We start from the raw sequence: 26,296 nt of genomic DNA, 5'->3' as shown, positions 1-26,296 counted from the left end.
GAAGGGGCTCAGTCGCCTCCTTTAAGTCTATGGTCTCAGCTGCCCCTGCCTGCGGGTGGGTGCAGAGACTTTCTCTTTACAGATCCCCATGCAGGGAAACCCGGAGGAGGTGGCCGTCTATGTCTTGCTGGCGAGGCCCAGCATACATACCTTTGCTTCCTCAGACTGCAGGAGAGGGGTGGGCTGGGAGTGAGGGTGAGGGTAGGACAGCAGCAGAAGCTCCTTGGGCAGGGCAGCTGGTGGAAGGGTGGCGAAGACCCCAGAGAGTCTTCAGTGGACTTCCTCCTGCGTCTTCCCTGACGCAAACCTTCTCCACCGTGACCCCAGGAAAGTCCCCCAGCCTTCAGTCTCTGTGCTCAGGGCTCCAGCCCCTGCTCCCAAGACATGGTGCTCGCCGGTATCCTCCATCCCATCCTGGGGTCCCTCGACACTGCCTGTCATCTCCCGTTCTAGCTGGTCAGCAGGTCGGGGCCTCCACGTGGCCGACAGAGAGCCAGGGCTCCGTTGGGGCCTTCCCAAAGTCTGCAGGAGGTAGTGGGGCGGTCCAGGCCACCCTCCTGCCTCCCCCTGCTGGGCTCTCCCCTGGCCGCCACTCCCGGCTGGCGTCGCCAGGTGGAGGCCTTGGGTCCTGGTCAGTGGTACTGGCTCTGGCCCTCCAGTTCCAGCCCTTCCTGGAACTGGGCCGAGTCCAGCTCCCTTGCAAAGCCCCTCACACCACTCTCCTCTTCTCCCTCTTCCGGCTGTCCGTTCATGGTGCCGTAGGTGTGCCGGGCGGGGGAGGAGGCTGGGGTCAGGTTCATCTCCGGCTCTTGCAGCACGGTGGCCACATATAGCTGTTCGGGACAGAGAGGGGAGATGGGGTGACGTCACATCTGGGGCAAGGTCCTGGGCACACGCTTCCCCCTCACGCTTTACCCGCAGAGCCTCTGCCCCTCTAAGCCGTGGCTCCTTCCTTCTCCCCCCGCAGCCCAAGTCCTGGCCATCCCGCCTGCCCTGCTGCTCTCGATCATTTATCGAGCATCTACGTGCTCCCTGGGCTGGTTAGTGTGGGTCTCCTAGTCCACTCTTCTTCAGCACACGTGCCATTCATTCTTGGTTCCAGGTCAGGATGAACCCAGGGGGAGATGACATGAGTCTCCCTTACACTGGGGCCTGGAAGGACCCCCCCATTCCTGAGCTAGCGCATTTTCTAACACAGCTTCAGAGGCGCATCCAACTCCCTTGGGCTGTGTCATTGGTTGGCCTGTGAATCAGGATTTGAAACTGAGGCTGCTATCTGAGGTCTTGGTCATGGGACCTGTGAAATCCAGGCATGGGCCCAGGAATGCCTGGGATGGCAGCAGACTAGAAAAACACAAGAAGTACTAGGGTCAGAGCTGTTTGTCACCCTTTGAAGGGAATTTTAAACCAACATCTTATTTTGAAAATAGGTAATTATTGGATAGAATTAAACCTTTCCTGTGGGAATTTATTTCAGTGAAACTAAACAGCCCTAGTTGATGAGAGAACACTCTTTCTACAGAAGAACTGAGGTATTTTCATAAGGCCAAAATAAACCCCATAGATGACTTTTCGGTCCTAGGGGAAAAATGGTAACTGAACAATGGAAGAAGCCAGCAGTCATCCCTGAATCAGGGAGTCACTTCAGCATCATTAATGGCAATAAATGGGATATTATATATTGCCTGGTGTGACTCACAGCACTGCATGTAATGTGTTCTATTTAGCCCCTAGTGTTGAACTTGAAACTATCAAGCCTTTGGATCTAACTTCTAGTTTTTAGGAAATACAGGAGATAGTGTAACCTCCTGTAAGATACCATGAAGAAACAGCCAGAAAAAGCCAGAAGTTGGGACATTCTGCAGGACTACTGGCTTGGTCTCTCCAACAAGTCATAAAACAGAGATGGTGCTAAAATAAAAGGGACATGCACAGGTGCCAGATTAATCTAGCACAGAGACTGGATTGGATCTCGGTCTGGACAAGCTGTAAAAGATATTTCTGGAACATGTAGGGCAAGTTGAATATGGACTGGGTATTTGAAGAGGTAAAAATGCATATATGTAAAAAGACAGAGATTGTTAACTTAAAATGCAAGTTATAAAATAGTGTACAGTATTATGTCATTAAAAAAATCTATCTGAAAAAATATACATTAAGGTGTCAGTGGTCATCTCTAGGTGGTAGAAACATGGACTTTTTATCTTCTTATTTTTGCTTCTCTGTTTTTTCCCCATAATTATCTACAATGCTCAGACCCCTCTGTTATAATAATGAAAGATTTTAAAAAATCAATTCCAGTAATTATTTTTTTTAAAGTTCAAACCCTAGAGTCTGACAGACCTGGTTCAAACCTTTTTCTGCCACTTCCTTGCATAGTAGTACTCTAGGGTCTAAATTAATTCACCTTTTTGAGCCTCAGTTTCCTCATCTGTAAAATGAGGATAAAAACCCCTACTGTGCAGGTTTATCATAAAGATCAAGAGCGAGAATGGTGAAGGGTCTAGTTTGTAAGGTTTCAATAACCAATTGCTTACAATATTCCAGAGGGGTCATCTTGGAAGGGCCCCAGGGGAGATGCTATGTGAAGAGAGACTTTCCTGCTTCGAAACCTTTGTTGTCTCTCTGGTACTGGAGCTCCTTCTTGCCTGCCACCTCCCAGAGCTCATCGGGCCCTATCTGTAGGGTTCGTTTCAGAGTGAGGCAGACCTGTAGTTCTATGCACCTGGCGTGGGCACATCCGCCCACTGTTGCGTCTGTGAGCTTTTACCCAACGCTGCCGGGACTAAAGGGCCTCCCCTCCCACCGGTCCCTGCTGCCCACTCTGCATTTGCACCAGGCCCCAAACTGTCTTAGGTTCCCAGGTGCTCCAGATTCTCTCTTCGGGGTCTTTGCACAGGCTGATCCTCTTCCTTGAATGCTCTCCCCGCCCAGCTCTTCCACCTGGTAACCCCTACTCTCCCATTCCTGGGGTCGGATTAGATGTTCCCTCCTCCAGGAAGCCTTCCCTGAGTGCCCAGGCTGGCTGGTACCCTTCTTCAGTGCTCCCCAAGGCACCCTGGCACCGGGGCACGGGCTGACCCGGTACCCTGCTCAGTGCATGCATCAGTGGCCCTGCAGCCACACTTGTGGCCGGGCTGCGGGCAAGTGCTCACACCCCTCCAGGCTGAGCCACAGTGTGGGAGCCAATGCCCAGTCTGCTGGACCCCCTGCACTCTGAGTCCGGCCTCGTCTCTTCACAAGCTGACGGGCTCACCCATCCGGCGTGGCCCCTGCCTTACCATGTGCTGCAGACTTGCTATAGCTCACTGCGGCTGTCTGCGCCACTCTGCCTGGCCCCTGCGCCCTTGGAGGCAGCCTTCGGTCCTGAGGCCGAGCCCCAGCACAGCCCTGCGTCTACACAACTGAGCTCGCTGTGGCTGGGTTCGCCCTGACCGTTCTCGTCCTCTCTGAGCTCCTTCTAGAGAATGTCCTGGAGTAAATCTCGGATCTTCTATCTTTCTGAAGGCTCTTCAGCCAGGGCCACGGCAGCAGTTTGACCTGGGCCCAGTCCTGCTGCGTCAGAGGCGGGGGTCCAGGGACGCCCGGCTCCACCCCAGTACCCAGGGTGGCCACTAACTGCTGGTATCCCCGCAGTGCTGCTGGAGTAGCCCACCCCTGCAAGCACCCGCCTCCTGACACGTCCCAGGGCGAAGGCACTGACTCACAAGGGAAGTTGGCGTGGAGGAGGTGCTGCTGGGCTCCAGGTCAAACACGGTCTCCATCTCCTCCTCGGGCTGCAGCGGCGGGAGAGACAAGGAGGGTCACAGGGTGCCCCCACCCTCCCCACGTCCAGAGAAGCCTGGACCTTAAACTCAGGCTTAAGGGGCCTACTGCTCCCGTTAAACGCAACTCATCTTCTATTTTTCCAGACCCGCAGCCCAGCTGGCAGGGCTGAAGCCCAGGGGGACAGAGAGTGGACTGGGAAGCTGGGGAGACCCTTCTGAAATATGCCATTCACAAGAACCATGGTGGGAGAGAGAGAGCAGAGTGGAGGCTGCGGTTCAAAGATGAGACCGCTTTGACTCTAGGAGAAGCCTTGACTTCCATAATACTTTTTCTCCTGCCAGAATTTCCCCTCTCTCTCTGTAATGAGATGAGGGGTTAGGTCCCCTGTCACCTTCTGTCTCTAGAATGGACCCCTGAGTAACCAGATCCCAGGACATCGTTGTGTTGGGAAGACAGAGCCAGAGGCGTCGTTCGCTCTGGTCCTTCAGCAGCGTGGACTCGGGCCAGGGGAGGGAGGAGGGTCCAGGTAGAAAGGGCAGCAGGCACCTGTGCCCAGGGCCACAGATACGGAACCACGGGAAGCAAGAAGATTCTCTTCTCAGAGCCTCCCTCCTCCGACTCAGCAGGATGCCAGTACTTTAAATCAACTTTCTTTCTTATTTAAATTCATTTGAAAAGGAAACATTTCACTATTATGAACAGAAATCCTGTGTCAGTTGGCGTAAGCAAGGTTAAGTAGAAAAATAAATGTGTAACCATGAAAAATATAAAATGTTTTTAGTCCACTGGAAATCATTCCAGTACACCTCTTTAGGTGTCACCCCACTTTAGGAAGTGCTGATCTAGAGCACACAGTTCTGTTGGCATGGATTAGATCCCTTCTCTAATAATTGGCTGGGCCCCACTGGCAAAGAGCCGAAAGAGTCATGGGGCCCAGAGAGCCAGGCCTCCCTTCCAGACAAGTTCAACATCCTGAGATTCTTAAAAGTGAGATGACTGTCCCCCTTCCCCAGGTTATCATCCTTTACCACCCCCTCTTTTTTTTTCCCGGTACATGGGCCTCTCACTGCTGTGGCCTCTCCCGTTGCGGAGCACAGGCTCCGGACGCGCAGTCTCAGTGGCCATGGCTCACGGACCCAGCCGCTCCGCGGCATGTGGGATCTTCCCGGACCGAGGCACGAACCTGTGTCCCCTGCATCGGCAGGCGGACTCTCAACCACTGCACCACCAGGGAAGCCCCTACCAGCCCCTCTTTTACTCCTTCACTCCATCCTCTCTCTCAACCCTCCATGCCTTGGAATGGTCCTCGCAGCTCAGTGGCTGAATAGGCTCACATCGTAGGAGGGATGGGCCAGCAGCCTGTGGTTCGGAGGAGATGAAAGAGGGGAGGAGAGGAGAGGACAGCTGTCTTCTGGATTTCCCCGCCCCGGGAGGCGTGATTCCGGGGCCAGTGCAAGGACACATGCAGCACGTAGTCTGCACATCCCGTCATCAGAGAGAAAGGCAACCTCTCGTCATCGTGGTGCTTCGGGTGGGCGTCCGGGAGCTGTGTGCCCTGGGACCGGGAGAACCTGCGGAGGAAAGCCAGGCTGGCGACTCACCTCATAGTCAGACGCTTTCCGAAGCTTCCCCAGAAAAGTGCCAACGCAGGCCAGTATCATGGAAACAATAAGGGTGGAGAGGGAAAAGAAGGTGACGGCGTGTAGCGGCCCTGCAAGGAGAAGGAAAGGCATGGGCATGGTGCTTGAGGACCAGAGCTGTGGGCAGGGGTGACGGGTGAGATGCCACCCAGGCTGACAGATGCCTGGGGCCCAGCTCAGCACCCCTGTAGGAGTTTGGAGCCTGGGGCAGAGATGTCCCTGCCCAGTTCTCCCCTTAACAACTTGATCAATGAGCCCGACACAGGGACATCAACCCTCTGTGCTATTTGGCCAGTTTAGGATTTGGCATCTGGTGGATTCCATGAAAAAAAATTAATTGACTTAAATATCCATTTAGGTGCCCATTAAACGTCCTCCTTGATGTCAGTTACCTTCCACCTCACGGTCCCTGGGAAGTATCTCTGAGTCACTCATTTATGCCACTGCCCCAAAATACAGTCAGTCTCAGACCAACACCTTTTCTTGTAAGCCCTTTTTTAAAAAAATTCTTTTAAATTTTATACTGGAGTATAGTTGATTAAGAATGTTGTGTTAGTTTCAGGTGTACAGCAAAGTGACTCAGTTATACATATACATGTATCTATTCTTGTTTCAAGTTCTTTTCCCATTTAGGTTATCACAGGATATTGAGCAGAGTTCCCTGTGCTATACAGTAGGTCCTTGTTGGTTATCTGTTTTAAATACAGTAGTGTGTACATGTCAATCCCAAGCTCCCAATCTATCCCTCGCCCACTTCCGCCCTGGTAACCATAAGTGCATTCTCTAAGTCTGTGAGTCTGTTTCTGTTTTGTAGATAAGTTCATTTGTTATCATTTTTTTTTAGATTACACATATAAGCGATATCATATGATATTTGTCTTTCTCTGGCTGGCTGTTGTAAGCCCTTTGGAAGTGAGTGTGCTCAGTTACATGTGCTAATGGCATGGAAAAGCAATTCAGAATTTTTGTTTGGGGATGTTTGGTAACTTTTTTATAGCAGCAGTTTTCTAACTACATGAATATTGAAAATCAGTCTTTACAGTCAGAAGTTATTGTATAATGATGTTTACTGTTGTGTTTTTATAAAAGCAAAAAATGATAAACAACTTCAATATCCCAACAATGGAGAACTGACTAAAAGTGACAGAATTTAATGCAGACATTAAAAGGCGTGTACTCAACAGTATTTTGATAATGCAAGAAATTGCTCAGAACATAATGTTCAGTGAAGAAACTCAGGATACAAGTCTGAATAGTATAAAGTGGATATCACAATTTTGTAAAGTAAGAGTAAACCAATAAACTCCCTCCACTTTGCCCTGTCCCCCAAAACATATGCACAGAGTGAGGTGTGGGAGCAATAGACATGAGGCTGTAGGGGAGCTGGTACGTCATTCAAATTTTGATCTTTCAATTTTCCCTATTTTTGATAATAAACATGTAGTTCTTTGTACTTAGAAAAAAAAGCATTATTAAAAAAATGAAGTCTGCTGGGGCAGGAAAGGCTTCGGGGGCGACAACAAATGGACAATGCACATAAATAACTGTGAGCTGAATGTTGCCTGACACCACTGTGACAGGCAGTGAGAAAACATGGACTTGCCCTTCTCCACACCACTGAGAAGGTTAAGGTCAGGTGTCTTGAGGGAAGGCAAGTGTGGGGGATGGGGAAGAAGGCGGACGGGGAGGCCAGCATGAGCCTTTTCTGAGACTGGGAAGGGGCTGGCAGAGACTGCTGCCTGGGGCACAGGTGACTCTGAGGGGAGAGAGCTGGGGGGTTCCAGTCTGTGGCCCGTGGGGACTCTCTCTGTGAGGGTGTCTCTGAGCTCAGCTGGGCGGGGACAGCAGCTTTGTGTAGCCAACCTGGCTGCTGGGGCAGGCTCTGAATCCTCCTCCAGGTTTTTGACAGCACATAAGACCAGGCATCTTCTAGGATCCCAGAGGGAATGTCTTGCGAATGGAGCCTGATAGCTAATATTTTATTTCCTGCCAGCCTTGAGTTAGAATGAAGGAATAGGATGTTTTTCTATTTGTTTGTTTTGCTTTGGTTTTCGCCTGAAAGTTGTAAACCAAAATATATCTGATTTGGACCACGCTGATCCTCCGCTTAGCTTCCAAGGTCTGCCGGGACTCTAACACGAGCCCTCTAGGCCTAGAGAAGGCACTGGGCTTTGCCCTGTTCCACGAGTAACACCTTGCTCTTCCCAGGCTTTTGCTGCTCCTACAGAGTTGTTGTTGAGGGGTGACGGAGCAATGGGGAACAGGCAGAGGCGGGATGGTGGGGCGGGCTTGGTACCTAATCGCAGGATGGAGAAGAAGAGCATCCAGAACAGACCCAGGAGCGGCGCGAAGACGGCCTGGTGGATGGCGGCCATGTGGATCTGCTCGTTGAGTTTGGTGGGTGCGTAGGAGTAGTACATGTTATAGCGGTCCGTGACGTGCTTCATGCACAGGTAGAGCAGCCCTGGGGGCCGGGAGATGGAGGCACACTCAGCGGCCATCCCAAGGCTCCCCCCGCCGCAGGCCTGAGATGCTAGATTCAGGTCTGTCAGAGTGGCAAGGGCCAAGAACAGGCAGTGGGAGCTCCATGGTGCTGACCTCTGGGACCAGCAGCTTCCCTTGAGCCCCTAGAACCTATTCTGTCAACAAACATCCTATGTAAACAGCCACCCAACCCCTGACTGGCTTGGCTCTGACCTGGCCCCTCCCCACCCTTCCGACAGGCTGTCCCGGGTCTCCTCCTGATCTAGGAGGGAGCTGGATGCCGTGGGGCTTCCAGTCCGAGGGCGTGCAGTCCCCAGGGAGCTTCAGGGATGACTCACCAAAAGGAACAATGATGGGGCAGGTGATGCTGTACGCCATCACCACGCTGAAGACGTTCAACATCCACGCGTACTCGCGCCCATACTGGAAGTCCATGGCCTGGTTCTGGGGCAGAAGGCAGGGGTCCTTCTGAGGTGGCCTGGTCCACTTGGCTTGGCTGCTTCTGTGCTCCTTGTCCGGGATGGCAACCTCCCTTCCAACCCTGGTGTCCGAGAAGCACCTCGCCCCACCTCACCGTGCCTCCCACCTCCGGTCCCTCCGTGCTGCTAACAGGCCCCCTTCCTGACACCCGCCCAAGGGAAACTCTGAGGGCTGTGCTCAGGGAAGGGCCTGGCCCTCACCATTCTGATGTGGACTCTCTCTGGCTCCGACCTGGAGAAGAAGAGGCGGGTGGTGTACAGAAAGAGTGACCCCAGGCGCAACAGCTCCATGCCTGTGCCAATCAAAGCTGACGTGATCACGTAGTTGACAAAGAAGGCGCCATTGTCTGGCAGGAACACACACCTGGGTGGAAGACAGCCACAGAAGCCGGGGAAGAGGGAAAGGGCAGAGGTAGTGGGAGGGAAGAGGAGAGAGAGGAAACAAATTGAGGAAGTGGGGATGGGTGGAGGTAGAGATGGGGAGAATAGCTTTCAAATACAGTCATCCCTCCGTATCCGTGAGGGATTGGTTCTAGGAGCCCCTGTGGATACCAAATCCAGGGATGCTCAAGTCCCTTATAGGAACTGGCATAATATTTGCATATAACCTAGGCACATCCTCCTGTATACTCTAAATCATCTCTAGATCATCTATAATGCCTAACACAATGTAAACAGCTGTAAATACAACATACATGCTGTGCAAGTAGCTGCCTGCACACAGCAAATTCAAGTTTTGCTTTGGGGAACTTTCTGGAATTCTTTTCCTGAATATTTTTGATCTGCAGTAGGTCAAATCCGAAGATGTGGAACCCATGAATATGGAGGGCTGACTGTATTCATGTGTTCTCAGACCAGTTTAAGTTAACAAGGGCCCTTCTGAGCAGGGCTGGGGGTGGTCTATGGCATTTGTGGATGGGTTAGGAGATACATGCACTGGCTTGCTCTAAAGAAGGGCTGTTTGGCGAATGGATAAAGAAGATGTGGTACATGTATACAAAGGAACATTACTCAGCCATGAAAGGAACGAAATTGGGTCATTTGTAGAGATGTGGATGGACCTAGAGACTGTCATGCAGAGTGAAGTAAGTCAGAAAGAGAAAAAAAAACATCGTATATTAACACATATATGTGGAATCTAGAAAAATGGTACAGATGAACCGGTTTGCAAGGCAGAAATAGAGACACAGATGTAGAGAACTAATGTATAGACACCAAGGGAGGGAAGCGGGGGGCGGGTGGTGGTGGTGGTATGAATTGGGAGATTGGGATTGACATGTATACACTAATATGTATAAAATAGATAACTAATAAGAACCTGCTGTATAAAAAATAAATTAAAATAAAATTCAAAAAAAATAATAAAGAAAGACTGTTTGACTTGGATCCACAGACCCTGGAGAGTCCATAACTAGAATTTTGCAGGTCTGTGACCTTGAATAGGGAAAAGATTACGTCTTTACTTTCTCCGATTTAGCACCTCCTTCCATTCAGAGTGTGGGCAACAAATCACAGCTATGTCAGCCATAGCCATGAGTCTGTCACCGGTTGAAATGAGGTATTTCCATATCGTGTTGTACTTATTGCTGAGCTCTTACGATACCATTTGTGCTCATCATCACTTCAAAATGATGCTAGTTATTAGTCAGGCCATTAAATTAGACATGCTAAATTCACATGATTGAGATTTTTCTGTCTGCACACGCGTGTTTGACATAGCTAGCTGGCCGACTTCAACTAGTAGTCATTCAGCCAGCTGAATGGATGGACACACTGCCTGTTCTCACGTTGGTGACCCAGGCATCTCTGTTGCTTTCCAGTGTCTCCATCTACACCATTCTGTCACCTTCCTTGAAAAGAGATATCTGTAAGCCCCTGGACATATTTCAGAACTCCTTCAAAAGCTATTCTTTCTTTTTTTTTTTTTTTTTTTGCGGTATGCGGGCCTCTCACTGCTGTGGCCTCTCCCACCGCGGAGCACAGGCTCCGGACGCGCAGGCCCAGTGGCCATGGCTCACGGGCCCAGCCGCTCCATGGCATGTGGGATCTTCCCAGACCGGGGCACGAACCTGTGACCCCTGCATCGGCAGGCGGACTCTCAACCACTGCGCCACCAGGGAAGCCCAAAAGCTATTCTTTCTTGAGGGCATCAGAGTTGAGTCATGAACTCACAATTCTTTTCTTTCTCATATACAAACTGTATTGAAGATAATGACCTAGCCAAAGATGAACTCACTCATCTTGGAAAAAAATCAACTTATTACAGTTATAGTTTAATTGTAGAAAGCTTGGAGAATTCAGGTCCTTGCCCTATAAAGCAAGCTATGAAAGCTTGCATGTCATTTGCAATAATATACCTCTGAAAATTGGGACTTTCAACATTTGGAGCCCTAAAACCAAAACAAAACAAAAAAGAAATTGGCTGGATATCTAACACAACCTGCATGTTGCCTTGTCAAAAATCCACTCCCCTGCCCAATTTAATATTCTTCTTCTAGCTAAGTAACATCGGCTTTCACACTGATGCCTTTAAAACAATAAAATGTAACTTTTGCTTGCCTACCTTTAGAATGCATCGGCCTATTATTAAATGTGTTAATAGAGATTGCATTACAAATTTGAATTTTAAAATATTTTGATAACTATGTTTCAGCATAATTGGTTTTTGTTATAACCCAGGTATTTTGTACATTTAAAGAAATCTACTCAGAGTACACGTAAAACTGGCAAAATCTGAACAAGCTCTGTGGATTGTTTCATTTCAACATCAACTTCCTGGTTGTGATATTGTACTATAGTTATGCAAGATGTTACCATTGAGGGAAACTGGATAAAGGGTACATAGGGGGCTTCCCTGGTGGCGCAGTGGTTGAGAGTCTGCCTGCTGATGCAGGGGACACGGGTTTGTGCCCCGGTCCAGGAAGATCCCACGTGCCGCCGAGCGGCTGGGCCCATGAGCCATGGCCGCTAAGCCTGCACGTCCGGACCCTGTGCTCCGCAACGGGAGAAGCCACAACAGTGAGAGGCCCGCGTACCACAAAAAAAAAAAAAAAGAAAAAGGTACATAGGACATTTTGGGGGCAATTTCCTTTGAATCTACAATTAGTTCAAAAACTTCATTAAGAGAAGGAGTCCCTGGGCTTTACCCCCAAAGGGGTCCCTGGCACAGGAAATGTTAAGAGGCTGCCTAATGAGAGTGTTAACATGCATTCATCTCTACCTGTATGAGCAAATAAAGGGTACACATATCCACCTGGTGTGAAGCCCCAATGCACATTGGGAGTACACCTGAAACATGCACTCTAGTACTCACTGGAACCTGATGGATGCCTGTTCCAAATAGTAGATGTCAAAGAGCCAGCGGAAAAAGACATCCAAACTAGAATAAAGAATAAAGAATAAAGCACAAGAAAAAGCACAAGAATAAAGCAGACACTTCAGTTAATGAATCTATGACGTAAGGCCTGGGGTTCAGTTCCTCTTGGGCTGGCCTCCTTCCTTTCAACCTCCCTTGCCCAATCCCCAAAGACTCTTGCATCTTAATATTCTAGCTGGCCAATCCACACTGCCTCTCTTCTTAATGCTGGGCCCTAACCCTTTGGCCTTTCAGCTCAAGGCCTCCCCTCTAGCAAACCTTGGCCAGCCATTGCTCCCACAGTGTTCTCTCCCTCTTCTGAATTTGTACTGCACATTCTTCCCACCTTGGGCTGTCAGTTAGCTGATAGCTACGGCTTGTTTCCCCAGCTGGAGGATAAGCTCTTTGAGGGCAGAGTTCATGGCTGACAGCCTAGAGTTCACATGATACTTGGCTCATGCTAAGCTCATGACAGGCACTGGACTGTCATTTGAGGAATGGATTTGCAGCAACCAGAGGTGGGCCTACAGTGTCTGAAAGAGGAGGTTCCAACTCTAGGGTGAGCCTCGCTGACAGAGGAGAGAGAATTGGAGGTGAGGTACCTGGTCAGTCCCATAGAGGGCAGAATGACCACCATAAACACCAGAAAGATGTAGCACTTGTGCACTATGATCAGATTCTGAGTCGATCTAGAAGGAAACAAAGAGAGACATGATAAGAACCAAACGCCTTACTACAGCATGAAGAGAGAGAGAGACGGCTACCTGGCCTAGAAAATGGTTTCATGGTGCATACCAGTGCCATCTCCACGGAGCACTGTGAGCTGTGCTGTGGCTGGGAGCAGCAGGAAAGAATAGCATGATCAACTAGTGATGTCTGCCTTGGGCATAAGAAAAGGAAGGGAAGGCACACACATACCATATACTTGACATCTCTGTTCAAGGGACATTACTAATGATACTCAGAATTCTTGCAGAGTTTCAATAAGCAACATGAGCCCTGTTCTTGGCCAGAGGAAAGACCAGGAAGGATTTGTTAAGATAAACCTCCTGGCTTACTGCCTGATAGGATGATAGAAACTTTTGGTGCAGGAAATAACTTTTGAGACCCACGCAGCCTTCAGGCCAAAGCAGGTCCACCTGCCCCAGCATACGGTAAATCCTTTCTAACTAATTAGCTCCTACCATAGAACTATTAGTGTTAATAGATAGGAAATAGCTCTTAATTGTTTAAGATGTGGGCACTGTGTAGGCTACATGGGTCTACAGTCAGATTGAGTGCAGGGGCTCCTCTGCTATGGCCATAGCAGCTCTTCTGACATTTTCCAAACAAGTCCTGCTCTCTCACTCTCATCCTCTGCCCTCTGCCTGGAATTCCTGGCACTGCCTATCTCTGCCCGCAGCTCCAGACCCTCGGCGCGTGGCTGGAGGCTGAGGGAGCAGCCCGAGGAGGGCTGGGTTTTGACCCCACATGCCTGGTATGGTGGCCCTATCTCAGCATCCCTGAGCCCAGAGGCCCAGAGGCAAACCCGTCCCCTCTTTCCAAAGAAAAAAATATCCATTAGTGTTTTGGGATGGTTTCAGGCATCAAAGCCACCCCATATCTATTCCATTCCTGAGGCCAGACAGGAAGCCAGAGTACTAAGCTGGTGGGGTTTGGGGGGGCAGAGGAAGAAGCAGCTGCCAAGAGCAGGGCTAGGAGGGGAGGCCCCCAGCTCACCCGGTCCAGTGGGCTTCAAGGAAGGCGGAGAGGTAGACGATCAGAGGCATTATCACCGTAAAGGCCCAGAGCAACAGGGAGGGGAAGAACTGGGTCACGATGGGGCTCTGTAGGGGTGGAGCGGAGGAGGGCGGAGAGACGTCAATGCAAGAAGCTCCATTCTCCTCGCAGGCTTCCCTCGCCTTCTCCCACATCCCTGGCCTCTTCTCCAGCTCAGTCCCAGAGCAGGCCTGGTGTCCCCGAGGCTGCACAGTGCGCCTGGCCTTTCTGACCCGCCTTCCTGGTCAGGGGTCTGCCCGGCTGGGGCGGCCGGAGACTGACACCCCAAGGTCAAGTGACATCCCCAAGGAGTGCAGGCCTTCGACGCTGAGGTCACTGGAGGGGTGCCCTAGGCTGCCCCTAGTGACCTGGCCCTAAGGCCACAGCCAGCTGTGGTCACTCCTGTCTCAGACCTCAGGGAGGAGATGCTGCTTTTGCTGTGATGTGTGAGAAGTGGCGAAGAGGGGGAGGCTATGGAGCAAGAATTCCCAGGGAGAGCTGTGGTCCCCTTGCCTGGGGCCTATTGTGAAGTTGACAAAGGATGGCAAAGGTAAGCGGCCGCAGCAGAAGTGCTTGGCTTGACTGCATGCACGTGCGTGCGTGCACGCGTGGGTGTGTGTGTTTTGCTGGAACAGGCACGGGGATAACAGGAAAGGAGGGGCCTTCTAGGATCACTACAACAGCCTTGAGGCTATAGAACTTGGAAACGAGCCCGTCCAGTTCCTCGAACACCTCTGTCCACATGAAGCAGCCCTTCCCTCCAGGGACGACTCCTGTGAGCCGCCGTGCACGCCCAGCCAGGTGTGGGTGTGTCTGGAAGTGCGGGAACTGGAGACAGAGCTGGAAGGCCTTCTCCTCTAGAAGGGCTGCCTTGGAACTAACCTCTGCCTGCCCCGCCCTCAACCCTGTCTTCAGAGCAGGGAGCCCGGCTCCAGAGAACGTGGGGAGAACAGAGCTGTCACGCTCGCCACAACTTCTGTTGCCCCTTTTGTACCTCTAGCTTGGCCCAATGAAAAGGAGCCCTCCAAGCCCACCCCCCCCAAACTCACCCCAGAACTTGCCTGGGGCTCCCGCACTCTTCAGCCCCGGTCCCTAAGATGGGCAACGACCCACACTCATGCCCTTTAGAGCACAGGAAGCACTGTGCCACCATTTACACCGCTGCCACTGTCACAAGTGTACGGGCATCGGAGTCACGTCCCAGTGGGCCTCCCACCCCCTCCTCGCCTGAGTTCTTCCTTCATCTCCCTGGGGCCCCCGCGCCTGGCCTGAGCAGAGGAGGCACCTTCAGCTTCTCGATGGGGCGGGTGACGTTGTACATGTCGATGGTGTTGATGATGATGGCAGGCGTGGTGAGGAAGAAGAAGAGTAAGAAGAGGAAGGTGTTGATTGCGATGAAGCGGGCCCACCAATGGAAGCGGCGGACAGACAGGTGTTTCCTGGGCAGGACGGAGGAGGGAGACGCACTTAGGACCCCGGGTCTCAGCCCTCAGACACAGCCCGTGCTGTTTCCTGCATGCCAGCTGTGGACCGGGCTGCCCTGGCCTAATTCAACCCCGGGGGCCCACCCACACCTGCATGAGACAGCCCTGGGCCTTCCCCTCAGTCACACCACTTGTAAGGCCTCTGAGTATCTCCCACAGGCGAGCCAGAAAAACGATCCGAATTCTGTCTGCAGGAAAAAACTCTTTCCCCAAAGGTTGGGTGCCTTCCACGCTTGTGGTGGGGTGGGCTTGGGCATGGGAGGAGGCTGTGGTGCCCACGAGAGAAACAGCCCAGCGGGGGCCGTGTGTGGGCAGTGAAGCAGGAGGACAGGCCCTGATTCCCTTCCCCGCCCTACAGCCTTCCTCAGTCCCAGAGGAGCTCAAAGGAGAAGGGAGGGACAGAGAGGGCTTTACCAAATAATGTCTTTGGGGTGTGGGGCAAGGACAACCCTCCAGTGGTCGGATTTGACGATGGTGGTCACCGAGGACTGCTGGGCCGACACACCGCACTGGATGAACTTGTAATCCTCCAGGATGCTGCGGAGATGCGGGAGCAGACAGAGGTCCGGGGTGAGGACGGTGGTCTGCGGTGGGGGGAGGGCTCATGCCAGGGGCCCGGGGCCGCTGTGGCCATCCCACAGGTAGAGGCTCATCCACTTCCTGGGAATTCCTGGAGACTTGGATATGTCTCTCTCGACCTTGTAAGTGGGCAGTCCCCAAGGCCTAGTCACTGAACAAAAGGGGCACTAGAGGGAGGGACTGTCCAGGAAAAAAGGGGGCCACACGGTTCTCAGTTCATGTCTTTTCCCCTTAACAGTAGTGCCAGCACAAAGACCCGCTCTTTCTGTGAGGGTGACAGGAGAGGTATTCATTTCAGTCCCATCTTAGTATCCGTAGCTACCGACTATTGAGTTCTACACAGTGCATGAGGCTGTGCTAATTGGTGATTAACATCGTCTTAATTGCACAGATTACTGAAGACACAACCAAAGAGGGGCGGGTGCTGGTACTGGAGCCTCATCTTTGGTTTTCTAATTCACACATCTGCTGTAATTAAACCTTAGATCCTCTCTACAGAGTGTTCTCAGAAAGCTATTGTCTTATGTAGATGTATTATTTTATATAACACATACACTAACTAGAACATGTATCACTTCTTAACCCTCTGGGAGGAGGACAGGGAAGATATAAGTAATCAAATTTGATAGGTAAGAAATTTGAGGGTGTAAGTGACTTGCAAAATTGTACACAATTTTTTGCAACTAAACTCTAGCCTGTGCCACTGTTCCTTGGTAGGATTGGGGTGGGTGAGGACAAGTGTTGTGAGTGATCAGGCTCCCTCGGGGAGAGAAGGGCCCCATAATCCTCAAAAGACTGATTCTGAGGCTCCCATCTATTTGACCCAGTCCTAAGATTCCTTCCAGAACATTCCAGAGTGGCCCTCATCCACTCCCTATCAAGGTGGGGCTGCCAGAGGCTGGCGCGGAGGAGAGAGGAGGCAGTGGGGCTCTGAATGAGGGGAGGCTTGCAGCAGCAGAGAAGAAATGGCAAGCAGGGCTTCTCTACCCTGACTCTGTCACTCGTGGTGAGGGGAGGGGTGACATGCAATGAGGGAGAACTGGGGGCCATTCTTGTCAAGGCCTGGAAGAGGAACCAAGAGGTCAACAGCTACTCTGACCACTTCTGTGCTGAAGCAAGAACATATGGGAGTGAAGAGCCCAGGGCCTGGGCATCTCTGGAGACAAGCTGAGCCTGGCAGCTGGGGGAAGACGGATGTGGCCATGCTCTAGAAAGCAAGATGGCGGCTGCCATGCCCATGAGGAGAATGGAGGGGTTGAGGGTAGGGCAGAATATGGCAAACTGGAGGGAGGCTCTCTCTCCTCCTCCCCTTGGCTGGAATGGGGGTGAAAGAGGATGCTTTCAGAGAAGCAGAGGCCCACTGTCAGGGCTGGGCTGGGCACAGCAAGCAGCTGGCCCTGGCACTCACTGCTTTGTCATCCTGGAGTCCTGGAAGGTGACAAAGATCAGGTCCAGACGCTTCAGCCGAACGCGGTTGAGCTCAGCGTTGAACTCATCAGTCAGCTGCTCCTCCAGCTCACTATAATATTGCTCTGCGTCTACCTGGGGTGAGATGTGGCCCTCAGAGCTGGAGCAGCCAGAGCTCCAGGCCTCACGCTTGGATGTGAGGCCTCTCTCCACTCAGGCGGCAGGCCCGAGGTCTTGGTTCCATCCCCCGGCTCCCTTGGAAGCCCGGCAAAAAGCTCAGGACCCCAGGTGAGCTCCAAGATTCCAGCTCTAGAAGAGGAAGAGGCTATGACTCTGAGATTAGCTCCCTGCTCTTAGATCTAGCGAAAGCGAGGCATCACTGGGGGTAAGGGGGTGCCTTTGGACTCCGAGTAGCCTCCAGAGGAGTGATAGAATGTGTTTGTAGCATTTTCAGGAAAGGGGATGATTCTTTTTCTGGACTCGCTAGAGTTCAGTCCTGCCAAGACCTCCTTCTAGCCACGGTGGTTGGGCGATAAGACTGAATCCACTGCTTTCAAATATTCCTGTCCTAGCTCTCTGAAAGCCTGAGGCCTGGGAGCCTGTAGCAGCCTGCTGTGCCCTCGCTGGTCCTCCCATCCAAGCCCAGGAGCGGGCAAGAACAAGCCTCCCTGGATCGCTCTGGAGGGGGCCCCACGGAAGACTCCTCTCAACAGGGAGATAGGACGGGTGGAAAGGAAAGCAGGAGCCAGGTGCCGCAGCACAGAGCAGACCTGAATGAGGCCTGTGGCCCCAGGGTGCGGGCAAGGGGCACTGCCCAGAGCCCTGGACAAAGCCTGGAGACCCGGTGCCCTAGCCCCTCCGCTGTGTCCCCCGATGCCCTTGCCAGTTACCTCTTTAAAGCAAACCCAGCACTTGCAGAAGCACAGCCGGGAGCAGGGGTGGATCTTGATCATCACCTTCCCCTTCTTCTTGGCCTTGGCAGTATAATAGAGCCGGCCCCGCATTGCATGGCGCCTGTCAGCCAATGGGCAACAGGAGAAGGATCTTGTGGTCAGGGTGACAGCAGAGCCACAACCTCTCCTTCTCTCCCCACCCCAGGTTCAGACAGGTCCCGCTACAGCCTCACCTCTGATCGTCCAAGTCAATCAGGGTCCTGACGTCATAGCAGAAGTGGACTCTGGTCACTACGCACCCTGGATAGGCCTCACTGAAGCCACAAACATGGAGGTTGAGCCATTCTGTAGGGCTGGGGACCTCCCCCCTCCCCACCCCCACCCCCTACCCAGAGCTACAGCCTACAGGGCCAGGGGGCTCAGCTACCCGTGGTTCCTGGTGCTTGGATGGTAGAATCCACCCCTTGCGCCTAAGGCTGGACGTCAGGGTTGATCCCTGTTCATCTGAGAGTTGCCACATGTTTCCCAGATGACACAGAACAGGGCCAGGGAGCGGAGCTGGAAGTTGCTGCTCATGGAGAGATAATTAGCTCCTGTGGCTAGGAACTCGGGTCACAAAAGTTGCCTCAAGACGACCTGCTCTAGATAACTGCGGTCTGGCAGCTCCCTGGGCTCCACAGTTGGAGGTACAAGGGAAAGGCATCCCCCATCACACCCATGCCATGCAGAAACTCCCTGACTTCAGAAACCCTGCTCTGGCCCCAACCAGGGCCTCCCCCATTCTGAAAGGTGGATCCTGAGCTGAATCTAGGGTGAGCCACAGCCCCACTCCACCATCCTGTGCATCACTACCCACATGAGGACCCAGGCAGGGTTACCAGGAGGAGGCAGTCCATGCCTCAGCCCACCCGGCCCACTTACTGAAAATGCTTAATGATGATTTCTGGGTCTTGGATGTCCGTGGGGACATAGGTGATCATTAGTGTCCTTGTGACCTAGGTGGGGAAGGTCAATGGAGAAAGAAGCCTGTGCTCACACAGGACTCCTGGAGTCTGGGTCTTCAGGTGGCCCAGAACCACCTGGAGTAGGTTTTCTACTCACATCAGGCTGCCTCCTTGCTGGGTAAGCCAAGGGTCAGCTTCCCCAGCCTGTGTCTCTGAGGTCAGCAGGCCGTGGGAAGCTGCAGCCAGGGAAGCTACACCTCTGTTAATCTCTGTGCCCCCCGTGGACCCCTTGCCATAGACGGCCGTTATCGAGGGAGGAAGAGCCAGAGGCTGCAGACAGGGCCTGGGGAAGGACCACAGCTCCATGCCCTGCAAGGGCTGCTCATGCTCTCTTGCTGATTTACAGCCTCCCTGCACCTCTGCTGCTCCAAGTGACGTCCCACCTCGCTGGGTCGTCCCTCTCATCAGACTGGGCAGGGGAGTTAGGAGGTGAGCTAGACTCTGGGGAGGGAATGTGGAAGCCCCTCAAAGTCCACATTTTATTCTGTGAGTGGGAAATGTCTTCCTGAGCCATCGCCTCAAGGCGACAGTCTGGTAAACTGTGCTGCAAGAGAGGGGAGTCTGGGCAGAAGCTTCTGGTGGCAAGAAGAAAAGCTGAAGTGGCCGAGTCCAGACTGGTCAGGGGCGCCCGAGCCTCCATGGCGGGCAGGCTGAAACATTCGGGATTACCTTTCAGGGGTATGTGCATTTGCATTCTGGGGTGGGGTAAAGTGAATCCGTCCTTTAGGATGGACAGCTTGGAGGAGCTGATCTCACTTTTACCTGCCATCTTTCCCTGCGGAAGACCCTACCCACCGAGTGGTCCTTCCTGGAATCACCTCCCAAATGAGTGAACGCTACTCAAATCCCTGTCTCAGGGTCTGCTTGGGAGGTAGGATGGGGGAAACACAAACCAAGACAGTGGGGACAACACCGGGGCAGGACATGGGTCTCTGACCTCAGGGAGATGGTGGAAGGGCAAGGAGCTTGGGCACGGCAAGAGTGGGCAAAGGAGTCAAAATATCTACCCAGAGCGTCAGCAGGGGGCACTGGCCGCTGAGGATGGAGACCCCCTGCAGGTTCAGGGCTTAGTTAAGCCTTTAGTTTTCTGATGGTGGGGAGGTCCAGGGGTCCTTGGAGAGGGTCCAGGGCAGCAGGGGTGCAGGGGGAGGAGGCACCTGGGAGCAGCTATTTACCAATTGGTTTGGAAGTGTATTTATTAGTGGTTTAACAGCCCGGACAGATGTGCCAGGTGACGATTCCCAGGGATAAGCGGAGGAGGCTTGCCCTAATCAGGTGAGACTTCCCCCCCGCCGCCAACGTGTGCAGAACACACCAAGCTGGGATGCCTCTGAAGTATGGGAGTGGGATGGTGTCCAGCTGGGGAGAGCCTCTAGCCGAGAGGGTGTCGTTCTAGTAGCTCTTTTCACTTACTCACCTTGTAGCTCTTCTTGGGCACAAACCCTAAGCAGTGATGAGTCATGAAGAGGAAGTTGGTGACAAAGTATAAGAAAGCGAAGAAGCAGTGCAGCCACAGGAACTTACTCCTGCCAAGAACAAGACACAGGAGGCGTGAGACCCCCCACTTCCACCCCACATGGTCTCCCCAGGCCACCCTCTGGTGCCTCCAGACACTCAGGCACCTTGGAAGGGAATGGAGAAGGCGATGTCCACTCCAACGAATAGAGGCTAACATTAATTGAGTGTTTACTATGTCAGGCCCAGGGTGGGACTAGATGCTTTGTGCACATTTTCTCACTAGACTCTTGTACCTCGTGAAGGTGGTACTGTGACCGTCTTCATTTTACTCGTAGGGAAACAAGGGCTAGAGTGACTGCTCGAGGTCACTCCTAGCTGTGGCAGTGCCGGGAGGTGAGTCCAGAGCTGCAGAAGCACTTACACTCTTCACGCCGTGTCGTGCTGCCAGCGGCTGTGGCTCAGGCCACCCCAGCCGACCGTGAGGACAGCAGGAGGGGCCACCCGGCCTCTGTGGTAAGGGACTCCGGGGTCACACGCACGCCTGCAGATTCGACCCGCCTCCCTGGGGTAGGAAAAGTGCTGACCCTTGGGCTCTGTGCTCACGTGATGCTGTCCCAAGGCATCCAGCCAGGATGACTGCTCGGAAATAGGGCCCGCCTTATTTGGTGCAGTTGGAGGAGAGAAAGACTGCCTTGCTTCAAAATATCTCCTCACCACTGTCCCCGCGCTGGCATTTCACCTAACCTTCCCCTTCTCTCCTCAGTGTTCTCAGAGGGGGCAAGGTGACACGGTCCCTAAGGGACATTCCAGCTCTCTGCCAGTATGGATTTACAAACGTTGAAGGCTCTTTGCTGCCCTATTAAAATTCACTTCTAGTTGGGAAGTTGTAGGTGCCACACTTACAACAGTGGCCGGCCTGGGAGAGGCTGGTAAGCTCTGCTCTGGTGTTGCCAGTACCCGGGAAAGAGTTGGTTGAAGGTGGAGGCGAGAGGGTGCCCGACCATTCTGCTGAATTTGGACTTTGATGGATTTGGAATTGATGGAGTTTGCAGGGGTGCAGGGGCAGAGGATGAGGGGTGGGGCAAGGCGGGGTGGGGCAGGGGCGTGCAAACCCCACTCACACCTGCTGGAAGTGCTGCTTCAGCTTTGTCAGGAAGTCGGCCAAGCCTGCCCATGAGACCTGCGGGGGGGGGGGGGTGGTGGCTGATGTCTCAGCCTGGACCAGCAGGGACACATCTGGCTCAGTACAGATTGAGCTGGCCACCAAATGGGTTGGCTGATGTTAAAATCCCCAGGTTCCAGGACCATGAAGGCTGGAGGGGGCTTAGAGGTCATGTCCAACAGCTCTTCCCCCACCATGGACTAGGGATGAAGCTCAGAGGGGGAGGATGCACTGCCCCAGACCCAGGGCCAGCTAATGGCAAAGCCGGGGCATGAACGCAGCTCCTGTGGTTCCTTAGTCTCGCTGCTGTGGGAATCAGGTCTGAGCTTCACTCGGTTATATGAGGGTTGACCTGAACTATCTTGTGGGCAGGGAAGCAATACCTTAAACCTCTGCTTACTACAGTAACCCTGTTGGGAGCTGGACATACTAAGCAAATAGGACCATCTTTCCAAATCTTCAGGAGTGACCGGTTTAGGTAGTTCCATCCATTACAGAGGTGGGAACACTGAGGCACCAAGAATACTTCCTTACCAAGAGGATGCAACTTCTGGCATCCCACTTGGAACCTGGGTTCCCAAGGAAACCAGGCCTTTCTCATCAACAGAGTGGTGCTCATGTTTTGGACCCACGCATTGGACCATCTCTCCACGCTAACACTCCCCCCGCCACAAGCCAGTAGAATGGGAGGTAAGAGGATCAGGTACCTACTCTGTGGAGACATTGACAATGGTGGTCCGACCAAAGTGACTATTCCAGTCTGAAAGAGAAGAAAGTTGCTGACCTCAAGCCTGGCACCTTGACTGGTTGGGTGCCAGACTTCAGGGTTCCTGAGTGAATGCCCGGGGTCTAGAGATGCTTGCCTACGTCCTGGTCTTCCTTCTAGTTCCCCAGAGCTTGTCCCCAGCTTCCAAACAGCCCCATCAGAGGCCTCCTCTCCTCCCTGGGACTGCTGACTGGGGCTCCTCGGCTGTGAAGCAAGACCGAGCCTTGGTGCGGCAACCCCAGAGCATGACTGACTCAGGGTAGACACCGGTGAATGCTTGTGGGAGGGACCCGGCAGCCCCACCATGAGCGGAATGATGAAATTAGCAACACTGTTACCGCTGGCAACAATCACAAAACCCAGAACTTCTGAAAACGCATTGCTGCCTCATTCAAACAGAGTAAATCCTTCTGGCTGAGTGTATTAGTGTGCTGGCTTAGACATCTCCAAGTTTTATGAAATCATACTATCATTGCCGTACTATCATACTATCATTGCCAACATACTAGCTCTTAGGATGAGAATCTGGGAAGGCAGGGCTCAGTAGTTATTTACTCTGGTGGTGGTATTTGGTAGCATGAGAAATGGGTGCTACCTTGAAGTAACTGAGCTCTACCTCTGGCCGAGGAGAAATAGGTGGAAACCTGAGCAATCAGGGTGCACCTGGCTGCCACTTGGGCACTTAAGGTGCTATCCTGTACCACCTAGTTGTATGGGCCTCATACAGCTCTATGTTTGCATTTCCTAGTGAACCCCTGGCTGTTATTCACAATGCCCCCTATCAGGCACTGTGCCAACCACTTGACACGCATTGTCTCTCAATCCCTATGACAGTTGAGGAAACTGAGGCCTGAGGACACTGTATAAGATGAAATAATTTTCTGGGAAGCAGACGTGGGTAAAAGTTGGGGAACCATGATTTTTCTGTCTTCGAAGCCCAAGCCCTCACCCACCACATTCTTGTGTGAAAATTTACCCTGTTATAAGGAGTGTGGATAGATTCCCTATGAGGAATTCTGCATGCTGTGTCCATCAGAGTGGGTACAGAGAGAGGTCAGGTCCAGAGATCTTTGTAGTGGGTCACACGTCATAACAAGGCCTCCAGGAACACCTGGACAGGTGCAGTGTGGGGTCATAAATAAACATTCAGTTTTAGACTGAATTACTACTCTCTGCCTTCTGTGTGCTAGGCCCTGGGCCAAATTTATACCAAAAGAGGTATCATCTCCGGTTTCCATGTGAGAGAACTGAAGCGTGGGTTGCCTCAGGTCACATAACTAATTTTGAGAAGTGCAATTAAAATTTAGATTCCTAGACGCTCAAGACCCAAGCTCTGTCCTGCCTGCCGGGCTGCCTCTTAGGTCTAGTGGGCCGGGCCCGGGACCTGCTGAACTCTGCCTACCCAGAACATTTCCAGTGTAGTTGATGGGCAAAATGATGCCCAAGGAGGGGATGCAGAGGATAAGCACAAGGACGATGAGGTGATACTGGAACATGATGTAGATACGGGCATCGTCTCCACACTTGCTAATCAGATCTTCATTCCTGGAAGAGACACAGAGACAGGACATTGCTCAGGAGCCAGTGTGACTACAACTGAAGTCGGAGGTAGACAGAGGAAAGGGAGAGAAGATGACCACCCTACCCCCGAGCTTTTATCTTTAGCGATATCACCCTTCTCAAAACTTGTTATGCCTGAAATGTATTTCACTGAATTTCACAGGCATATCAAAGATAGAGGCTACAGGTACACTCCTGGGAATCCAGAAGCCCTATTAAATCAGGCATTTATTTCCTCTTTTATTGCTTCTTCCAACATTTTGAGTGCTTGCTATAGCGTAGGCACTGAATAAACCATTAGTGATAACAGGATTCATCCTATTTTTCAAAAAGTTGTTCCTTAAATTAAAAAGGGGTACTTAAAGCCACAACGAGGTATCACTCCACACGGCCAGGCTGGCCAAAGTTGGAAGGTCGGTGAGGAAAGTGTTGGTGAGAAAGTGCTGGCGAGGGTGTGGGATGCCGGGAGCTCTCTCACACTCATGGGTACTTACTCTGGCACACAGCTTTGGATAAGAGTGGACATTATCTACAGAAGTTGACTATAAGTATACCCTATGACCTAGCAATTCCACTCCTAGGTTTAAACCCAACAGAAATACATGCACATGGGCACCAAGAGACATGTATAAGAATGTCACAGACGCATTATTTGTAACAGCCCCAAACTGGAAACAACCTAATTGTCTATCAAAGGTAGAATGGACACAAGATTTGAAATATATATGTAGTGAAATATATATAAAGTGAGCTATATATATCACATTATATGTATGTAATGAAATACCATACAGAGATAAAAATGAATGACCATAGCTGAACCCCACAAATGCAACGTTGAGTGAAAGATGCCAGGCACACACAATACATACCATATCATTTCATATACAAAGTTCAAAAATAGGCAATACTGAACTACAGAGTTAGAAGTCAGGATACTGGTTACCTTTGGAGAGGCGGGAGGTGATAGGAGATTGGGAGGGAGAAGGAGGAGGGCTTCTGGGGTCTTGGCAATGTTCTAATTCTTTATCGGGATGGTGCTTGTATAGGTTTTGCTTGTGATGACTGAGCTGGACACATTTTTTGTGCACTTTTCTGTACGTGTGTTATACTTCAATTAAAAAAATTTAAAGCAATACATGCTTATTATAGAAACTTTGGAAAATACAAAAGAAGAAAATCATTCACCTACAATCTCATCAAACCTAAGATAATGGCTATTAATCATTTTGGCCAATTTCCTTTAGTTTCTTATTGTATTGCTGGTTTAACTTGTGACTGTAGTATAAACAGCATTTGATGTATTGCTCTTTTGCTCAGCATTTAATCTTAAGTCTTTTCTGACCGTTTTACATTTTGTCTAAATATTTTTATGGCTGCCCAATAATAATGGTGACAACAGCCTCTGTTTGTGGATTATTGATTCACACCCAGCCCCAAGCTGCATGCCCCCGCCTTTGGTGGATGTGCCATAGTTTACTCACCCTTGCCCTCTGATCAGACTTGAAGGTTGTATGCAACTTCTAGCATTCAGTCCAGGATTCAGATTTATTTTTCAACAATATTACAAAGAGCATATCTTCAAGGCTTTCAGTATCACCATTTAGGTAATTATTTAGAGCTCTCAACCTTTTTTTAACTTCAAGCAGTTAAAATACTTCCTGCCTTGGACTTGAGAATTAAATCCCAAGAATGGGGTGGATGAGAACTGGTGAGAAGGGAGAATGGGGGAATGTCCCCCTGCAGGCTTGGGGTGCCAAGACCTGCTCATCTGATAGAAACAGTGTGCCAGAGGCGGGGTGAGAGCCTCCGACCAGGTGGAGGAAGCAGAGGGCTGGACGGGGATGAAGAACACAAGAATCTCCTTTCCGGGCTGACAATTCCCGCCTCCCCACTGGGCCCATTGCTCCGTCTGCACCGGAAGCGGAAGCGCAGGTTATACTCAGCAGCCTATCTTACAGTTCTGAGGGAAGCCTGAATTTTTGAGTCTGCCTGTACATATTCCTCTGCTCAATTCTGTTCTCTTCCCACCACTCTTTAACGTGCCGGCCCCATGACATTCCAGGCATCACTCTTTCTCCTTCTCACAATTAATTCTCATCTCTGCTCTAATCGCTTCCTCTCCTCTACTTCTTGCTGGAGACTTGCTCTACCTGTCTCATCTTTAAATTAACATCCATCTGTCTCTACAGATGCCCACACTTCTTCCCTTTCAACTATAGCCAGGTTCAAGTGCTCATTTGCTACTCTTAAAAAAAAAAAAAAAAGCCCCAAGAAACTCCTTAAGCATCCACTCCTTCACCAGTTTCCCTTCAAGTTCCATCCAACATCCTTCCTTCCCTGCTCCCACCCACCTCTTGAAAAAGGTGGCTTCCATTCTCTGCCTCTACTTCTTGGACATCTCCTCATCCTGGAACTGCCCACCCAGAGGAGACTCAGATCTCCAAAGCCGACATCCTCTGCTGAGCGCTCACGCTACTCAACCTTGTAGGGCTGGAG

At 51.5% G+C, this 26,296-nt stretch overlaps 1 protein-coding gene across 2 annotated transcripts in view; it reads right to left on the bottom strand.

Annotated features, from left to right (window-relative positions):
* Nucleotides 1–632: 632 nt before the first annotated feature.
* TMEM63C (transmembrane protein 63C) overlaps nucleotides 633–26,296 on the bottom strand; it is a gene marked incomplete at both ends in the record, with an annotated part of 33,474 nt that continues 7,810 nt past the window's right edge. The window contains 18 exons of one of the 2 annotated variants that reach the window (XM_079699926.1): nucleotides 633–833; nucleotides 3,708–3,776; nucleotides 5,370–5,479; nucleotides 7,705–7,872; nucleotides 8,231–8,336; nucleotides 8,573–8,735; nucleotides 11,685–11,750; nucleotides 12,329–12,415; nucleotides 13,446–13,552; nucleotides 14,770–14,923; nucleotides 15,383–15,505; nucleotides 16,956–17,089; nucleotides 17,845–17,968; nucleotides 18,081–18,161; nucleotides 18,769–18,842; nucleotides 20,269–20,377; nucleotides 22,183–22,231; nucleotides 23,640–23,782. In XM_079699926.1, coding sequence (XP_079556052.1) covers nucleotides 633–833; nucleotides 3,708–3,776; nucleotides 5,370–5,479; nucleotides 7,705–7,872; nucleotides 8,231–8,336; nucleotides 8,573–8,735; nucleotides 11,685–11,750; nucleotides 12,329–12,415; nucleotides 13,446–13,552; nucleotides 14,770–14,923; nucleotides 15,383–15,505; nucleotides 16,956–17,089; nucleotides 17,845–17,968; nucleotides 18,081–18,161; nucleotides 18,769–18,842; nucleotides 20,269–20,377; nucleotides 22,183–22,231; nucleotides 23,640–23,782 — 2,068 coding nt within the window. The remainder of the gene's footprint in view (nucleotides 834–3,707; nucleotides 3,777–5,369; nucleotides 5,480–7,704; nucleotides 7,873–8,230; nucleotides 8,337–8,572; nucleotides 8,736–11,684; nucleotides 11,751–12,328; nucleotides 12,416–13,445; nucleotides 13,553–14,769; nucleotides 14,924–15,382; nucleotides 15,506–16,955; nucleotides 17,090–17,844; nucleotides 17,969–18,080; nucleotides 18,162–18,768; nucleotides 18,843–20,268; nucleotides 20,378–22,182; nucleotides 22,232–23,639; nucleotides 23,783–26,296) is intronic. The other variant, XM_079699927.1, reaches the window with a different exon arrangement.

Source organism: Hyperoodon ampullatus (assembly GCF_949752795.1).
Source record: "Hyperoodon ampullatus genome assembly, chromosome: 3".
In the NCBI taxonomy this organism is placed as follows: Eukaryota; Metazoa; Chordata; class Mammalia; order Artiodactyla; family Ziphiidae; genus Hyperoodon; species Hyperoodon ampullatus.
This window is presented reverse-complemented; position numbering and strand designations above follow the sequence as displayed.